General features: G+C 32.5%; 1 protein-coding gene across 2 annotated transcripts in view; it reads left to right on the top strand.

Annotated features, from left to right (window-relative positions):
* The window catches only part of LOC111148282 (chromodomain helicase DNA binding protein 1), a 70,859-nt gene that overhangs the window by 38,336 nt on the left and 15,313 nt on the right, over nucleotides 1-17,210 (top strand). For both annotated transcript variants that reach the window (XM_022504763.1, XM_022504762.1), the window contains exons 16-27: nucleotides 910-1,072; nucleotides 1,925-2,077; nucleotides 4,679-4,750; nucleotides 5,198-5,347; nucleotides 8,523-8,671; nucleotides 9,227-9,323; nucleotides 9,428-9,523; nucleotides 10,932-11,108; nucleotides 13,547-13,707; nucleotides 15,014-15,055; nucleotides 16,060-16,190; nucleotides 16,874-17,012. In XM_022504763.1, coding sequence (XP_022360471.1) covers nucleotides 910-1,072; nucleotides 1,925-2,077; nucleotides 4,679-4,750; nucleotides 5,198-5,347; nucleotides 8,523-8,671; nucleotides 9,227-9,323; nucleotides 9,428-9,523; nucleotides 10,932-11,108; nucleotides 13,547-13,707; nucleotides 15,014-15,055; nucleotides 16,060-16,190; nucleotides 16,874-17,012 — 1,530 coding nt within the window. The remainder of the gene's footprint in view (nucleotides 1-909; nucleotides 1,073-1,924; nucleotides 2,078-4,678; nucleotides 4,751-5,197; nucleotides 5,348-8,522; nucleotides 8,672-9,226; nucleotides 9,324-9,427; nucleotides 9,524-10,931; nucleotides 11,109-13,546; nucleotides 13,708-15,013; nucleotides 15,056-16,059; nucleotides 16,191-16,873; nucleotides 17,013-17,210) is intronic.

Genomic DNA, 17,210 nt, shown 5'->3' with positions numbered 1-17,210 from the left:
AAAAGGTAATATTTGTCCTAAAAGCTATTTAAACATTTAATTGCATAAAATGCACTGTTGTATACATGCATTTGGATTCTGAAAAACTTATTTCATGGTAAAAGCTGTAAGTACCATACATGAAAAGGAATACATTTTTTGCATGAATTTTGTTTGTGTTGTGGAAAATTTTAAACATAGACAAAAATTTCAAACATTATTAAAAAAAAAAAAATTCCAACCCTCGGGTTTGTTTTCAACTCACAGCCAGTCTTATTTTATCTCTAGCTATTCCCACTCCCTGCCCCCCCATATCATTCTGAGGCATATCAGTGATAAAATTGTTTCAGGTCCTTTCCCAGACTAACCTTATAGAAAGGAAGAAAATAAAAGATGGTAGAAGACAAAGTACATTGTGGTGAGAGGAAATGTTATATAGTTACATAAATAGTTTGGACTGATAAAAATAACCACCCATAATTTTTCTACAAGTTGCATATATATTGTTTAATTGCAATTTAGAGAAGGCAGTGTGGGTAAACCAGGTATGCTCATGAGGTTTCTTACATATCTATGTTTTGGTTGCCTAGTGTAATAAAATTTGTAGGAAGGTTAATATAGATCATAGTTGATCCATTTTTGAAGTAACTTCAGGGGAAAAAGGATTAATACGGTATACTCACTATGTTACATTAAGCCTTTACTGTATATTGCTCAGATAACAAGTTATGTGTTGTTTTCTCATTAATTTTATGAATGAAGTTCGTTAGTCTTGTGAATGGGGTTTGGTCCATTGTATATCCAGTTTTGTGAACTTTGTAATGGTGCAGTTTTGCTTTGGTGCTTGATTGTTTTTTCATGATTTTAGAATTCATCCTGGTAAGTATTGTGCTGAACCTCATTTTTGTGTTATTTTTTCCCTTTAAACAGATGGATATTAACTAGGAATTACAAAGCCCTCAGCAAAGGTTCCAAGGGCAGTACCTCAGGCTTTTTGAACATTATGATGGAGCTAAAGAAATGTTGTAACCATTGCTACCTCATTAAACCACCAGATAATAATGAATTCTATAATAAACAGGAGGCCTTACAAGTAAGGATTTTAAAATATTGTTACTCTATGGTAAAACAAAATTCTAGAAATGCTTATTGCAGTTATAACTGAAAATGGCACAAGACTTTAATGTGTTAGTTAAAATTTCTCTTTGGTTATGGTATAATTAAATAATTTTTTTTAGTCTTTATAAAAAAAGCCTTTAAAATGATAATTTATTCAATTTATTATTTTGATCATTTTCTAAAAATGGATTTGTATGGACTAACAAGGTCTATCCAGCAGAAATCCCTTAATATATTCTTAATTGACAGAAATTCACATCAGTGAATGTGCTGAATTTGTGATATGGCAAATGGTAGTCTTGAGAAAGACATCTTAACCTCAGGTTTTACCATTCCTGTCAATTCTGGAAGACGGATGAGAAGTATGCAGAAGGCACAACTACCATCCTACTCCAGTAGTGCTTTAAAGTCCTAGGTTCAATGACTGATATGTATAAATTCAAATATGTTTTGTTATTGTTTTAAAACCTTTAGTTGCTTAGTAGCTGCTTCTTTCAGTATATTGTTTTTCAAAGATTTTTTAGGGAAGTAGTTGTAATGACTAGCCAGTGAAGTGAAACTACTCCCCCCATCCCCTTACCTCCAAAACATGACAAAAACCTAGGTGCTAAATTACAAGGAAAATCCTAGCTGGCATAGATCAGAGTGATCCTAGAAAGGTCCTAGAAAAGTTTGAAAACTGAAATAAACTATATTCCACCATTATAAAAACATAACATTTTGATTTTAAATAATTAAAGAAGATGAAGTATTAAGTGGAGTGTTTATTTAATTGGATTGATTTTTTTTTCACATGCTGTAACATTTGTAATTTATTGTTTCCTAGCACTTAATCCGTAGTAGCGGAAAATTGATTCTTCTTGACAAACTGTTAATTCGTCTAAGAGAACGAGGCAATAGAGTTCTTATTTTTTCTCAAATGGTGCGGATGTTAGATATTCTTGCAGAATATTTGAAATATCGTCAATTCCCCTTTCAAGTAAGGATTTCATTTTTTCTTTTTTGTTGACTTAAATTTTATCTGATTTTTTAAAAAATTTTATCTGATTCTTGAGTGTATTCTACACAATTACCTTTGAAATTCTTCTGTATAGATTTTTATATAAACTGTACTTCTAAGATACTGGGTCTATTTTAAAAATTTCTATTTGTGGGGTGCCTGGTGGCTCAGTCAGTTAAGCTCCTGCATCTTAATTTTGGCTCAGGTCCTCTCATGGTCATGAGATTGAGCCTGAAGTCTGGCTCTGCACTGGCTGTGGAGCCTGCTTAAGATTGTCTCTCCTTGTCTGCCTCTGCCTTTGCCCTCTCCTCTCTCTCTCTCCCTCCCTAGGGGGGGAAAAATTTCTATTTGTCGTTATTTCTTTTTTTCCTTTTTGACCTTATATTTAGCAGCAAAGCAGTTTTTCTTTTCTCTAATTTTTATTTTAATTCTGTACTTCTGTGCTCAAATCGAAATGGCTGGACTGTTACAGATTCTGAAGAATAATGTTCTCATAGTTACTCTGATACATAGCTTGCTGAATAAAACTACAGATGACTCTAAGGAAGGTACTAAAGGCCAAATGGTCTTATATTCCATTTATTCATTATTTATTTTGAAATCTATTCAGTATAATTGAGGCTAACATTGAATGTTTAATGTTAAGAGACAGGTGCTAATCTCAGTACTTTTCTAATAATTTGTTTAATCCTTATGTAATCCTTTATAAACAGTGCCTAGAACCTAGTGAACTTCAATCCTATAACTAGTTAATGACATATATTTAGTGCAGGAAATAAAACAGAAGCAGAATTATAAGGATGAATCTCAACAGACATAATTCCTGCTCTGTTAGAATTTAAATCATAATGTGGGAGATAGATATTAAGCAGGTAATTATACATAAAAATAACATAACTTTGGTAATGTCTGCTTTGAAGGACAGGTTTTTGGTGATATGAACATGGTTGAGAAATATATAGTCGTTCAGGCTAGGGGAAAAGTATGGAAAAAGTATCATTGTTTTTTGTAACAGCTTGATTGAGATGTAATTTCCTTCCCATGCAATTCATGCATTTAAAGTGTACAACTAAGTGATTTTAAATATATGCACAGAGTTGGGTAGCCAACAGCACAATCTTAGAATGTTTTATTCCCTCAAAAAGGAATTACCCTTCAGCTACCATTGTATTTCTCCCTATCACCCCTCTGTGCCCACCTCAACTCTCTCTTGGTTGTTTATAGTCAAACTAGTATATGTACATGGTCAAACAAAACAATAGAGTAAAGAAGTGCTTGTTTTCAGCAGTTCTGTGCCCCTAATGCCTTCTCATTCCCAGATTAATTCCCAGAGAAGACTATTTTTACCATTCTTTTGGTCTAGTTATATCTCAATAAATGATATAGCCACTGTATTTTAAAAGTTTACTAATTGTAATTGTTAATGAAAAGGAAACAAATAGCACTATTTAAAATATATATTTTCAGCAAGTGTTTGGTAAGCACTCAGTATATATCCAATACTGAGCTAAGTATTTTTACTGTTTTCTCTCACTGAATGCTCTGAATTTTGTGAGGGAAATACTACTATTATGATTATTCCCTGAGAAAGAAATGAACAAGGTAAAAAGTCAAGATCACTTGTCCAGGCACCCATGAATACTGAAGACACTCAAATGCAGGCTATTTGACTAGAACCCGTGGTGCCCCAAATCAGTGACTTTCATACTTAATCAGGGGGTTTTGGTGGATCTACCTCCCTCTTTCTTTCCCTCCCTTCTTCCTTTCCTTCCTTCCTTTCTCTCTTTCTCTATCTCTTTTTTTTTTTTAATTTTTAAAGTTTTTATTTATTAGAGAGCCTACATGAGCAGGGAGGAGGGGCAGAGGGAGAGTGAGAAGCAGACTTCCTATTGAGTGCAGAGCTCAATGTGGGGCTCCATCCCATTACCCTGAGATCATGACCTGAGCCAAAGGCAGACACTTAACCGACTGAGCCACCCAGATGTCCCTGGATCCCGTTCTCAGAGTTTTTGATTCAGTAGATCTGGGATGGGGCTCAAAAGTTTGCATTTCTAAGTTCTCAGGTGACATTGATGGCTGTTGGTCCAGTAACCACGCTGGACTTAATCAGCATTTATAAAACTGTGGTCTGTAACCAGTTAATGGATCTGGGAATCAATTTAATGAGTTGTACCAATATTTTGAAAAAATGAAATAGATTTTAATATATGTGAGTATATCATGGTACATTGTTTTCATGTAACTTGCTTTGGGTACACAGCTGTGTACTCATTCATATGTAAAATGTATTTCTTACACTGAGACTCAGGTGAAATGGTAGCCATTGCCATTACTTACTGTTATAATCTGGGGAAATAGTTTTAGTGGTTAAGAGCACAAACTTGAGAGACAAAATGCCTGGACATTGTCTTCTTGCCTCTTAGGTACCTTATACTCTGTTACAGTCTTAGCAAAAGCAGTACAGCCTTTTCATACTTAATTTCATTGATTAAGTATCAGTGATTTTAATCTTGTTGATTTTAATATTATTTTTAAATATTTGATTTGATTATATGCAGTATTTTACTGTGTTCTTTCTAGAGATTAGATGGATCAATAAAAGGGGAGCTGAGAAAACAAGCTCTAGATCATTTTAATGCTGAAGGATCAGAGGTATGAATGCTTTTAAAATTGTGAATTATTTTAATCACTATTTTAGTTGTATGTGCTTTTTTTTTTTTTAAATCATATTGTTGTTACCCAGTTTTGCTTTGTGAGGTTTTTAGAAATCAATATTCTGTGTTAAATCTGAAGAATTTTACCCTTTCTTTTTAATACTGTTTCAGTATAGGACAGTTAATTTGATTCAGAATAAATTAGCCCACTTTCATTTAGAATTCTTTAAATTTGGTGTATATTATTCCCATGTATATTTGTATTTAGGAGTCTTGTTGACTGGTTTTGCTAGAGGTTTTGTATTTTAGTATTTTTTAAAACTACTTTTTAGTTTTATTGGTGAAATACTTCTAAATTCAAAAAAATAAATTATTAAATTCTCTAATTATTCACACTCACAGTTTAGAAGAATTTAAAATCGAGCCTATTTATAATTCCTTACAGGATTTCTGCTTTTTACTTTCCACAAGAGCTGGAGGCTTGGGAATTAATTTAGCCTCCGCTGACACTGTTGTTATATTTGATTCTGATTGGAATCCACAAAATGATCTTCAGGCACAGGCTAGAGCTCATCGAATTGGGCAGAAGAAACAGGTATTTTTTTTTTCTTTAATTTTACTTTTGTATTCTTTTTTTATGATCATCAGTGTTTGGAAGTGATTTTGGTTTATCTTCCTGGTCAAGTCATCGGAACACAGTCATGTTGCTCTTTAACATGTAAAATATTAAGGAACTCAGATTTACCGAAAGAAGGTCTGGCAGAATTGAAGTAACTGCCAAAATAGGATTATTCCCTCTCTTTTAATCATAAGTTTTGTTTACAGCTCTAGAGTACCAACGTTTTTCATTCAAAACCTAAACTTTAAAATGTTTTTATCTTAACTACTGAAAGAGATTTTCTTTAGTATATTGCTACCTCTTTCTTAACCTGTATTTTATCCATTTGCCTATAAGATTGCAAAAAAGCCATTCTGATTTTATAGTTTTTATATAGCTTTCTGATACTGTTAGAGTAGGCCTTGAGAAAAACCACCTGTCATCATTCTGATGCCTTGGTCTTTGTATTTTAATTCATTTACCTACATCTAGAGTAGTGCTTCTCAAACTTCTCCAAAGCAGAAGATAAGAAACAACAGAAAGACTTATGGGCACATTTATACTACTTTTTTAAGATTTCATGTTTTCTACTGAAAAATTTGTCCATAATTTTAAATTGAAAAAATATTTTGCCCAAATAATTCTCATAAAACTCTGATCAGAAATACATTATGCTTCTCTCTGTCATTTTTTATACTCTGGAACAATATTGCATACTCCTAACTGAAAGCTTGTATTTACAGTAGTGGTTCTTAACATCATCAGACCCAGTGACTACTTTTACATCATCTGTTTTTAGCACCTCCTTTTCCTTGAATTGAATGCATGAATTTGAAAATAATTTGAGTGCCCTAATAGCAATTTAGGTAGAAAAAAAAAATAACAAAAACAACAACCCAAAACCCTTTTAAAAAATACGTATTTTAATATATAGAGCTACATATATAGGAAAATAAGAGCAGAACTCATTCTCCATTGGAAGTACCAAGGAAGGAAAGATCCAGGGGTATGTTGGTGCATAAGAGAATAGCAATTAATATTAAAATTGGTCATAACACTTACTTGCATATAATAAAGAGAGGTGCACTTGAAGTAGGGATAATAGCATGCCAAGATAAATTACAGACTGCCAGAGAGGAGATGGTGAAGAAGTAAGGTAATCTTATAAGTGAGCTGGACCTTGTGAATAGTCAAATTAGGCCTGTTATTATGAATGAGATGGGGCATAGTGGTTAATTGCACTAAACCTGCCTGTATTGAAATCCTTAACATATGGCTGGACTCATTCCATTTATACTACTTAGATACTAATTAAAGGCCACCACATTTTCCAATAGGTGATAGAAAATAAAGGGTACATTAGAAGAACCAGTTAGATAAAAATACTATAGAAAGTTGCATGGTAGACCTCTGGGAAGAATATCTGAATAGGATCATAAAATGATGGTAACACAGATTTCTTACATTTATGTTACAAAACTTTTAAAAAATAAATGTGATATAAACATAACTATATTTTTAAATGTAATTTAATTATCACTTAACACATTTAAAATATATAAATGTGGATACATATTTTTATTAATGATTATTGAGTTGTATTCTTTATTATTTGATTATTGGTGTATTATAATAAGATTGCTTCCTGTTCCTGGGTGTTTTTTATTTTTTAAATTTTTATTTAAATTCCAGTTAACATGCAGTATATTATTAGTTTCAAGTGTACATTATAGTGCTTGAACTCTTCCATACAACACATGGTACGCCTTACAACAGGGGCCCTCCGTAATCCCCATCACCTGTTTAATGCCCCACCCACATCCCCAAGGTGGTAACCATCAATTTGTTTTCTGTTGTTAAGAGTCTGTTTTTTTGGTTTGCTTCTCTTTTCCCCTATGAGCATTTGTTTAGTTTTTTCAAATTCCACATATATGTGAAATCATGCACGTGCCTATGGTTTTACTAGTATTTGGTTCTAAATCTGACACAAGGTATTTCATATCTCTTATTAAATATTTATATGCAACAACTATAAAATGAGTATAGATGAGTCATACAGATGCGTTTTATTGGTGACACCAATACTGTACACATTTGGAAATAATTTTTGACAGAGATCTAAATAAAATGATATCCTGTTATCTACTGATTTATGCAGTAAAAATGCTGGGAAAAAAGTGTATGTATTAGAACTTCATTAAAACTCTTATTATTTACTTTAAAATGGAATCGAATTTAGACTCAAAATAATTTAAAAGTTTTAAAAAAATCATTTATAAGACTTGAAAGACTCAAGATACTTTTTCTTTGTGCCTGAATGTCCAGTTTAATGCAGAATGTCTAATGTCCCAGGTCCCTGTGCTCTTAAGTACTGGTAAACCCACCTGATGATTTCAAAAACTATGAAAATGTCCCCATAAATTTTCAGAATATCCCTATATGGTCCTACTGTTTATATAGAACTGCTGGTCTTGAGAAATAGGGCAAAATATCTACATATCATTTTTTTTGTTTTGGAAAGCTTTGTCTTATGGCAGGGTTTCATCATTAACATGGGTAATGGTTCACAGAATTTTGGATTATATGAAATATGAAACAATCAGAATTAACATAACTGATGTAAATTGTCATATGTTTACCACTTTTTCCCACTTTTTTTTTAGCTAAAAAATAACTTAAAAATTACTGTCATTGCTTTTATTTATTTTTTATTTTTTTAATATATTTCTTAAAGATTTTATTTAGTTATTTGAGAGAGAGAGAGATCACAAGTAGCTGTAGAGGCAGGCAGAGAGTGGGGCAGGAAGCAGGCTCCCGGTGAGCAGAGAGCCCAATGGGGGACTCAATCCCAGGACCCTGAGATCATTACCTGAGCCGAAGGCAGAGGCTTTAACCCACTGAGACACCCAGGCGCCCCGTCATTGCTTTTAAAAAATAAAAATAAGCAAATAAAATCTCCTGACCAAAATATAAGAAGGACACAGCCTCAAAATAATCTTTAAATTGAAGAAGTTTAGCTTTTATATATATTGGTTTTTTTTTTTTAATTTTTATTTTGACCAGTGAAAATTTCACGTAGGATGAGCTTCCTTCTATGTAGAGTATTTGGATGTTCGTTAGCAAGTGAATCCTTTTTACTGCATTTTATGTCTCATCATGCGTATCTTTACAGGTGAATATTTATCGTCTAGTTACGAAGGGATCAGTTGAAGAGGATATACTTGAAAGGGCCAAAAAGAAGATGGTTTTAGATCACCTTGTAATTCAGAGAATGGACACAACTGGGAAGACAGTACTACATACGGGTTCTGCCCCCTCAAGGTAGTTAGTTACTTTAATTTTTTTTTTTTTTTTTTTTTTTTTTTTTTTTAAAGATTTTCTGGTTAGAGAGAACATGAATCCGGGGCAGGAGAGAAGAGAGTCAGAGGGAGAAGCAGACTTCCCCCTGAGCAGAGAGCCTGATGACACGGGGTTGTATCCCAGAACCCTTAGTTCATGACCTGAGCGAAAGGCAGATGCTTAACCAACTGAGCCACCCAGGTGCCCTGGTAGTTACATACTACAAGCTGATCTTTGATGTATTATATTTAGTATTGTAATTCTTCAATTTTTTAAAGCACTGGAGTAATTTTTAATCAAAAGCATACATTCAGTACTGATTTCACACTCAAGTTTTATAAATCTTGGGAGAAATTCCTTTAATTTCCAGGTTTCAAGTTCTTATCTTTTAAAATGAATGAACTTATAGTACTTCACCTAACTCTGTCATATAACTTATATAAAGTTGACTGTGTCAATAATGAATGAAAGTGCAGTGTAAGTATTAAATTGTTAACTGTTAATATTAAGCATTTTTATTTGTCTGTCTTTATTTAGTTCTACTCCTTTCAATAAAGAAGAATTATCAGCCATTTTAAAGTTTGGCGCTGAGGAACTTTTTAAGGAACCTGAAGGAGAAGAGCAAGAGCCCCAGGTAAAAAAAAACTTTCCTCAAAATGTGCCATTTCTTTAAACTTATGAGGTATATTTACTTCAAAATATATTAATGTATACTTAAAGATTTCTTTCTAATTATAGGAAATGGATATAGATGAAATCTTGAAGAGGGCTGAAACTCATGAAAACGAACCAGGCCCTTTAACTGTAGGAGATGAGTTGCTTTCCCAGTTCAAGGTAGATTTTCTTTCTTTTTAATTTTTCCTTCAAATTATCTAAATTGAGAGGGAGTGATTTTTTTTTTTGTCATTTCATGTTTTATTAATCTCTTTAATCACAGTCAACATAATTTCTTAAGATTTTTGTCTTAAAATTTGCTATGTGTTTGAAAATTTTTCTCCCTTATTTTGACAAACCAGTAGCAACTTGTTTTGAAAAGGACCAAATCATTTATAAATAGGTACATTTAATGGAATGAGGAGGGCTGTTATTCTAATTAGCTTCTAAAAAAGTGCTTGGCAAATAGCACATCCTCAAATATTTGGGTAAATGAGTGAACATGGTCTCTAATGGAGATTTCTATGACAGAAGGCTTTTAGCTAATGTTTGTTGGAGCAGTTTTTGATGTTAGATTAAGTTAAGCATTGTCATACCTAAGAAAACTCAAGTTAATCAGTCCATGTAAGCAATGAACTCCTATTAGTACTTATAAATACCCCTGGTCTGGTAAGGGCTAAAAGGTTGCAAGGAGTCCTAAAGCAGAATAAGTCAGCCAACCTCCTAGAGTAAGCTGTTTAGTGTAAAGAAGCAAGTTCCTTGATAGCCATTTTCCAGGAACTGAGGGTTCTAAGAAGGGCAGTTCAGTTTGTGTCATTTGTTCATTCAACAAATATTTATTACATTCTCTGTCTCTCAAATAAGTCTTTAAAATAAATAAAGACATGAAAGGATGAACACTATTTGTAGTATCATTTCTTAACACAGGATAAGCATGGGTTTTTTTCATCCAGTTTTTGTAAGTTTTATATGCCACTATTGGCAGTTAGCTTTAATGAATCCCTTCTGTGTACCAGTCTTCATAGTTCCTTCAGTATATTATTTAATCTTCACAAAAGTTATTGAGCTCTTTCTATCCCCTTTTTTTTTAACATTGAAGAAACCAGGAACCCAAGATAACCTAAGGTTATCTATGGACCCAGAGTTCTTTGTGTCTTGTCAGTAACTCTTTGTACTACTTTTTATGATCATAAAAACAAGATTATTGGTTTGTTCTATAGCACTTTGTACTTAATGGACTGGTGTGCTACTTTCTGCAAAAGATGATTTAGCATGTTACTATAAATTATATTGTTGGTCTGTCAACTGATTTTGTTGAGCAGCAGGACAAAATAGATCATTCTATAAGGCTTTTGGTTAATTCTACTTTGACCTAATAAAAAATAACAAATAATAAAGAACTAATAAAGAATATAGATAGCTTAGCAGTCATTTTTGGTTTAATCCATAGTGATATTCATTATCCTGAGGATATTTAGGTTTTATTGCCTTATTCTGGGATATCACTTCCTCTCCCCTAAAATGCAAAATATAATTTAAGGATGAGTTTTTCTTTAATGCTTATTCTGTTAAAATTCTGGAATTTAAGGTTGCCAACTTTTCAAATATGGATGAGGATGACATTGAGTTGGAACCAGAAAGAAATTCAAAGAATTGGGAAGAAATAATTCCAGAAGATCAAAGAAGACGATTAGAAGAGGAAGAAAGACAAAAGGAACTTGAAGAAATTTATATGCTTCCAAGAATGAGAAACTGTGCAAAACAGGTGATCTTTTAATTTAAAAGATCATGTCTGTCGTTGTAAGGGTATTCATACCTGGACTGATCTGGTTTTGTTTATAAAGCATGCTGGTCCATTGTTTCTTTTGTAGTATTTCATCTGATTTAATAATTCTTGTCTCATAAAAAAAGTTGGAAAGTGTTCACCCCTCCTCTGCTTTTGGGAAGAGTCTGTATAGAATTGGTATTCTTCATTAAATGTTTGGCATTATTTGTCAGGAAAACCATCTAGGCTTGGAGTTTTCTTTGTTAGAATTTTTAACTCTAAGCTCTTTTATAAATACAGAACTATTCACAATATTTCTTTCTTGTGAGTTTGGCAGTTGGTTTCTTTCAAGGAATTTGTCCATTTTATCTAGATTATTGAATTTATGGACATGAAGTTATTCATAATATCCCTCCCAAAAATCATCCTTCGTTTCATTTATTTTTTCTGTTTCAATTGATTTCTGCTCTTTTTTACTCTTTTTGGCTTTGCTTTAATTGATCTACTGTTTTTAGTGTCTTAAGATGTATTCTTAAGAATTTAATCAAGACCTTCCTTTTATAATATTATCAGTGTTTAATGCTACAAGTTTCCCTGTAAGCACTGCGTTTTTTTTAATCTTGTAAATTTTGATACCTGTTGTGTTTTCATTTTCATTCATTTCAGAGTATTTTCTAATTTGCCTTATGGAAGTACTCTGACCCGTAGGTATTTTTTTGTTGGTTTACTTTTGTTCTTTTTTGTTATTACAGAGTTTAGTTTAATTTCCAAATATTTGGGAGATACTCTTATTATCTTTGTTAATGATTTCTAGTTTAATTCTGTCATTATCAGCATACCTTGTGTGATGTGAATTTTTAAGTTTATTGCTGTTTATTTTATGACCCAAGTGAAGAAAATAGGAGATTTTAAATAATGGTAACAGGGTCATTCCAGGTTACATGAGATCCTGCAACAAAAGGAAAGAAACTTTAATACTAGATTTTTTTTTTGTTTGAATTAACTTTTGTTTTTTAGAATATTCAATTACAAGATTATTTGTCTTGATTACTGAGCTTTTTTGGTGCCTCCTTAAATTTTTAGTCTGAGGCAAATGAGAGAATTGCTTAGTCATTGTTCTGCTATCCTTCACCCAGGGGTAGAGTGTTTTGTTTTCTTTTTCTTTTCCTGCAACTGTATTGTGTCTTTTGGTGAGGTGCCCAGTGAGGTGCCCTCAGTGCCCTCAGTGAAAGTTTTTTCTTATCTCCTGCCCAATGTTACTCATGAGCACCTGTTGGGAGTTTTGCAGAGGAATGTGTGAGATGGGGTGCAAGTTGTATTCTCCTTGCCTTTCATTTCCAGGGATCCTGTACTCTCATAGTCACCCAAACAAAGCCTGTAGCAAATTTTAGCTAACTTCCTTTTGCCTGCTTATAACTCATGCTTTTCACAGGTGAACCAATGTTCAAGTTTCATCTTTTCTTACCAACTCTGCTGTATTTCCTTATATTTGAGACTATTAGATTGCCTTGTGATTGTGTAAGAGGAGTTAGGATTTTGTAATTGAGATTTGTTGTTAGGATCGGTGCATCCTATCAATAGGCAGAAGCCAAAAAAAAATGTGGTCTGAAAGTGACATGTATGTAGTTTCTTGTTAGTGTTTATTTCTGCCAACCCCATGATGATTTCCTTTTATAGTACACAGGAAGCACAGCATTATATTACTTCTTGTGAAAGGAGGTTAGAATGAGGAAGAACTGACTACTGTCTTTGACTTTCAGTTAGCTTTCAGCATATTAGGGGTTCAGAAAATGCACTGTGACCTTAGAAAAATTCCAGAGAGTTATAAAGATATGTTTTGATGTTTCTGTTAAATAATTGGTCTTATAAATACTGTTACTTCAATTCTTATTTTAAAAAAATTACCATTGAGATTGTTTAATTCTATGTTTATGCTATTTGATTAATCACTTATTAATAATTTTTCTCATTTTTACAAAAGAACAATTTTGGGGGCACCTGGGTGGCTCAGTTGGTTAAGCATCTGACTCTCGGTTTCTTCTGAGGTCATGATGTCAGGGGTTGTGAGATCCAGCATCAGGGCCTCATTCTCAGCAGGGAGTCTGCTGGAGATTCTTTCTCCCTCTTCTCTGCCCCTCCCCTTCTCACATGTGAGCATTCTCTCTCTAATCAGTATTAAAAAAAAAAAAGACAATTTTGTATTTTCTTTCTAATTTATAAGAATGTTTTAAAAAATGTTTGGGGCTGTTAATAACTCTTTGTCATTAACCTGCCATGTTTTTCTCTGTTTTGTTGGCTTTTTTGGTTTTATTTATAGAAAAAATTTTGATATACAGACAACATTTGAATTTGTTAATTCTCTTAATGTTTTCTTTGCTCTTAGAGTTAGAAGGCTTCTTTAGTCTAAGGTTGGATAAATTTTTGTTTTCCAATTCCAGATTAGTTTTAATGGAAGTGAAGGGAGGCGCAGTAGAAGTAGGAGATATTCTGGATCTGATAGTGACTCAATCTCAGAAAGGAAAAGGCCAAAGAAACGTGGAAGACCACGGACTATTCCTCGAGAGAATATCAAAGGATTTAGTGATGCAGAAATTAGGCGGTAAGATGACATAAGACTATTTTACTTCAACTTGCTTTTGTTAGAAGGTGAAATTTAAATGTACAAATTTCCATAATTTTCAAAATTAAAATGAAGGTTTTAGAGGAGGCAAATATATGATAATTGTGTAGGAATTGGATGGTTCTGCTTTTGGGTCTTCATTATAGCTATGGAAAATAAAGTTTGGTATCTAATCTCTGCATGTTATTTATTGTTAGTCTACTTAGACTGCTAAATTTTTTTGGTTTTATTAATGTGGTTTGGAATAGTGACCTTTTTGAATAATGAGTGTACATTTTAGTACATTGGATTTATTTATTAAAATTTTTTCCTGCATTTATGACTCCCAACATTACTATTTTTATGTGGGACTACTTTAGTTCGATATTTTTCTATTTTTTTAACACTGAGGAGGTTTGCTTTTTGAAAGTAGCAATGTTAAAAGCATTTCTGATATGTCCAAGTAAGAATTGAGGTAAGATAGTCATGTAGGATAAGTTACAGTTTTCTTTGAAAATATGTTTTTCTTTATATACATTTATATAAGGGGAATGGGATATCAGCCTGCGTTTGTTTATGTAATATTTTTGCTTATGAAATTTGTAAGAAGGTTTGCTTACTGTTATATTTTGAGAGTTTGTTATTTCTTTCAAGCCATTTTAACTCTTTTCTTTTAAATCATAGACCTGACCGATAAAGTTCTTCCTCATTCTTTCTACCAGAAAACTAAATATGTTGTTAGATTTTATTAAGGGTACTTTTATGACCACCTGATTTGCTGGACTTTCTGTCTTTAGTTGAAGAACATTTCAACTTCTACTTTTCCTGGATATTTTCCCTCATCCATCAACCACTTGGTAGCTTTGTTCTTAAGTAAAATTTTTATTTTCCATTGTTGGTATTATACCATACATCTGAAATAAAGCTATTATTTAGTAAACTTTTATCAATACTTGGAATTTGAAGGAGGTGTAGTATGGTTGATAATTCTGGACATACTTCCTGTGGTAGCCTTGAACTTGTCTTGTGAAAATAATAAAATAATTTCTAAAATAAAATTTAGCTTCTATTGTTTTATTTATATTGGTTTCTAAACATCATGCTGGATGTTAAAATATGTCTTGTCTTACTTGGTATATATTAATGTTTTAACATTTTTGTCTTTAGCATGGTTTCTTCATTTGTGTTAGTAGTAACAGTGCCTTGAATTAATTCTTGCACTAACAGCTGTTTTCTTATTTCTGTATATTTATGTATCATTTTTTAATGGATAACACATTTAAACCAAACATTTATTTTCTGTTAGGTTTATCAAGAGTTACAAGAAATTTGGTGGCCCTCTGGAAAGGTAAATATTTCATTCTTAGAATCACAGGACGTGTGTTATGTGCTTTCAGCTTTATTTACATATATTACTATTGGCTTTAACTACTTCATTAAATTTGCTTAAAAATCATTTACAAAGTTTCCCTAATTATAGTTCATGTTTAAAATTTAGTTTATCAGGACGGAGGGGTGTGTGTGTGTGTGTGTGTGTGTGTGTGTGTGTTTAAGTTAATGGTTAATTTCAATAATTGTTGGTGATTTTAATATTCTTTGTCCTTTGTTGTGGAAGGCCCAATGTCTGCATATACAGTAGCAAAGACTCAGATTGGCTCAATTCTATTTTTTCTCTCCAGAACTCCCTCTTAAAGATATTTTCTGTTTTATTTTGGATATTTAGAGTTACTATATTTACCAAAAAAAAAGTCCACATATAATTAGACCTGTCCAGATCAAGCCTGTGTTCAAGGATCATCTTTATTACAATGTTTAGCCACTTTAGAATTTAAGATATGATTGGTTATGAAGAGCTTTTATAGAATTATTACATAATCTTCAAGTTGGAAGCATACCATTTTTTTTTTAAGATTTTATTTATTTATTTGACAGAAATCACAAGTAGGCAGAGAGGCAGGCAGAGAGAGAGAGAGGAAGGGAAGCAGGCTCCCCGCTGAGCAGAGAGCCCGACGCGGGGCTCCATCCCAGGACCCTGGGACCATGACCTGAGCCGAAGGCAGTGGCCTTAACCCACTGAGCCACCCAGGCGCCCCGGAAGCATACCATTTTTTTATAATGAATTGGTTAACTTTATTATTCTTGAATAAATGCATAAATAAATTGTTTCCCTGCCAAATTTTTAAACATTTTTTGAACTCCTTTTTTATGTATCTTGTGCCATTTATGTGAACTAGACTTTTTAGGGCATGTAGAGTGACATGTAGAGGTTGAGGTAGAGTGGAACTACTGTCTCTTAAATGCTACCACTTTATTCTCCATATTTACCTGAAAATTTTGTTATTTCATTAACAGATTAGATGCAATTGCTCGGGATGCTGAATTAGTTGATAAGTCAGAGACAGACCTCCGACGATTAGGAGAATTGGTGCATAATGGTTGCATTAAAGCTTTAAAGGATAATTCTTCAGGAACAGAACGAACAGGTAATATTAAAGTGAGAGTGATTTAAAAAGAGAGTAACTGGAAGTTTCAGATAACGCTTTTACTGAGTTAGGAGGGTATTTACCTTTTCACCACTCTTAAAAGATGCTTTGAAAAACAAAGCAGGACCATACTGGGTAATAGGAAATGGGTAACAGAATTGTATTCTTGAAAGCAGTAGATTCTGTCTATCTGTCTGATGTATTCTAACTAATTGGTAACATCAGAAGTTTCTGTATTTTTAGTATAGATGGCTGGGAAAAGATAGTGTGCCTGTGTGGTAATGGCTTTGGGCATAGTTATTTCATTATGCTTATTTTGTAATTTACTTAAAATATTTAGCTAATATTTAGTAATAAGGTATACTGAGAAAAATTATGCTAGAACACTTATTTAGAAGGTAAGAGTATTAATAGATGTATCTTGTGCAATTGATAAAACATTTATGGAAATACTTTCTATGAAATGCTTTCTGTGAATCCACATCTGCTTTATTGTAATCTCTATAGTATGTACTGAAAAATCTTGTCAAATTTAAGGTTTGCAGCAAGTGCCACCACTCAGTAATATAAATAAGTAATACTTATAAATACAGTTAAATAGTAATGATTATTAATATAAGTAATAGCATATCTTTATATTTTGTAGAATTGATATTTCATTTTTTTTATGTCTTAAATTTAAGGTGGTAGACTTGGAAAAGTGAAGGGTCCAACATTCCGAATATCAGGTGTACAGGTGAATGCCAAGCTCGTCATCTCCCACGAAGAAGAATTAATACCATTGCACAAATCCATTCCTTCAGATCCAGAAGAAAGAAAGCAGTGAGTTGTTTACTTTATCCATTGTAAACTATTTGTTGTTATTCAATAATTCGAATTTGTATGTATGTTATAAAAGTCTTATGTCATTGGCTAGTTTGAATGAAATGTTTTTAAAAATAAATAAGGCATAGTATTTTGAAGTTCCAATAACTGAAATATGTCCTTCAAAATTAATTTTTAATATGGCAGTTATAGGGA

Source organism: Enhydra lutris, unplaced genomic scaffold (genome assembly GCF_002288905.1).
Source record: "Enhydra lutris kenyoni isolate GAN:26980312 unplaced genomic scaffold, ASM228890v2 scaffoldscaffold19, whole genome shotgun sequence".
Lineage (NCBI taxonomy): Eukaryota > Metazoa > Chordata > Mammalia > Carnivora > Mustelidae > Enhydra > Enhydra lutris.
Note: the sequence above shows the minus strand (reverse complement) of the source record. Positions and strands in the feature narration are given on the sequence as shown.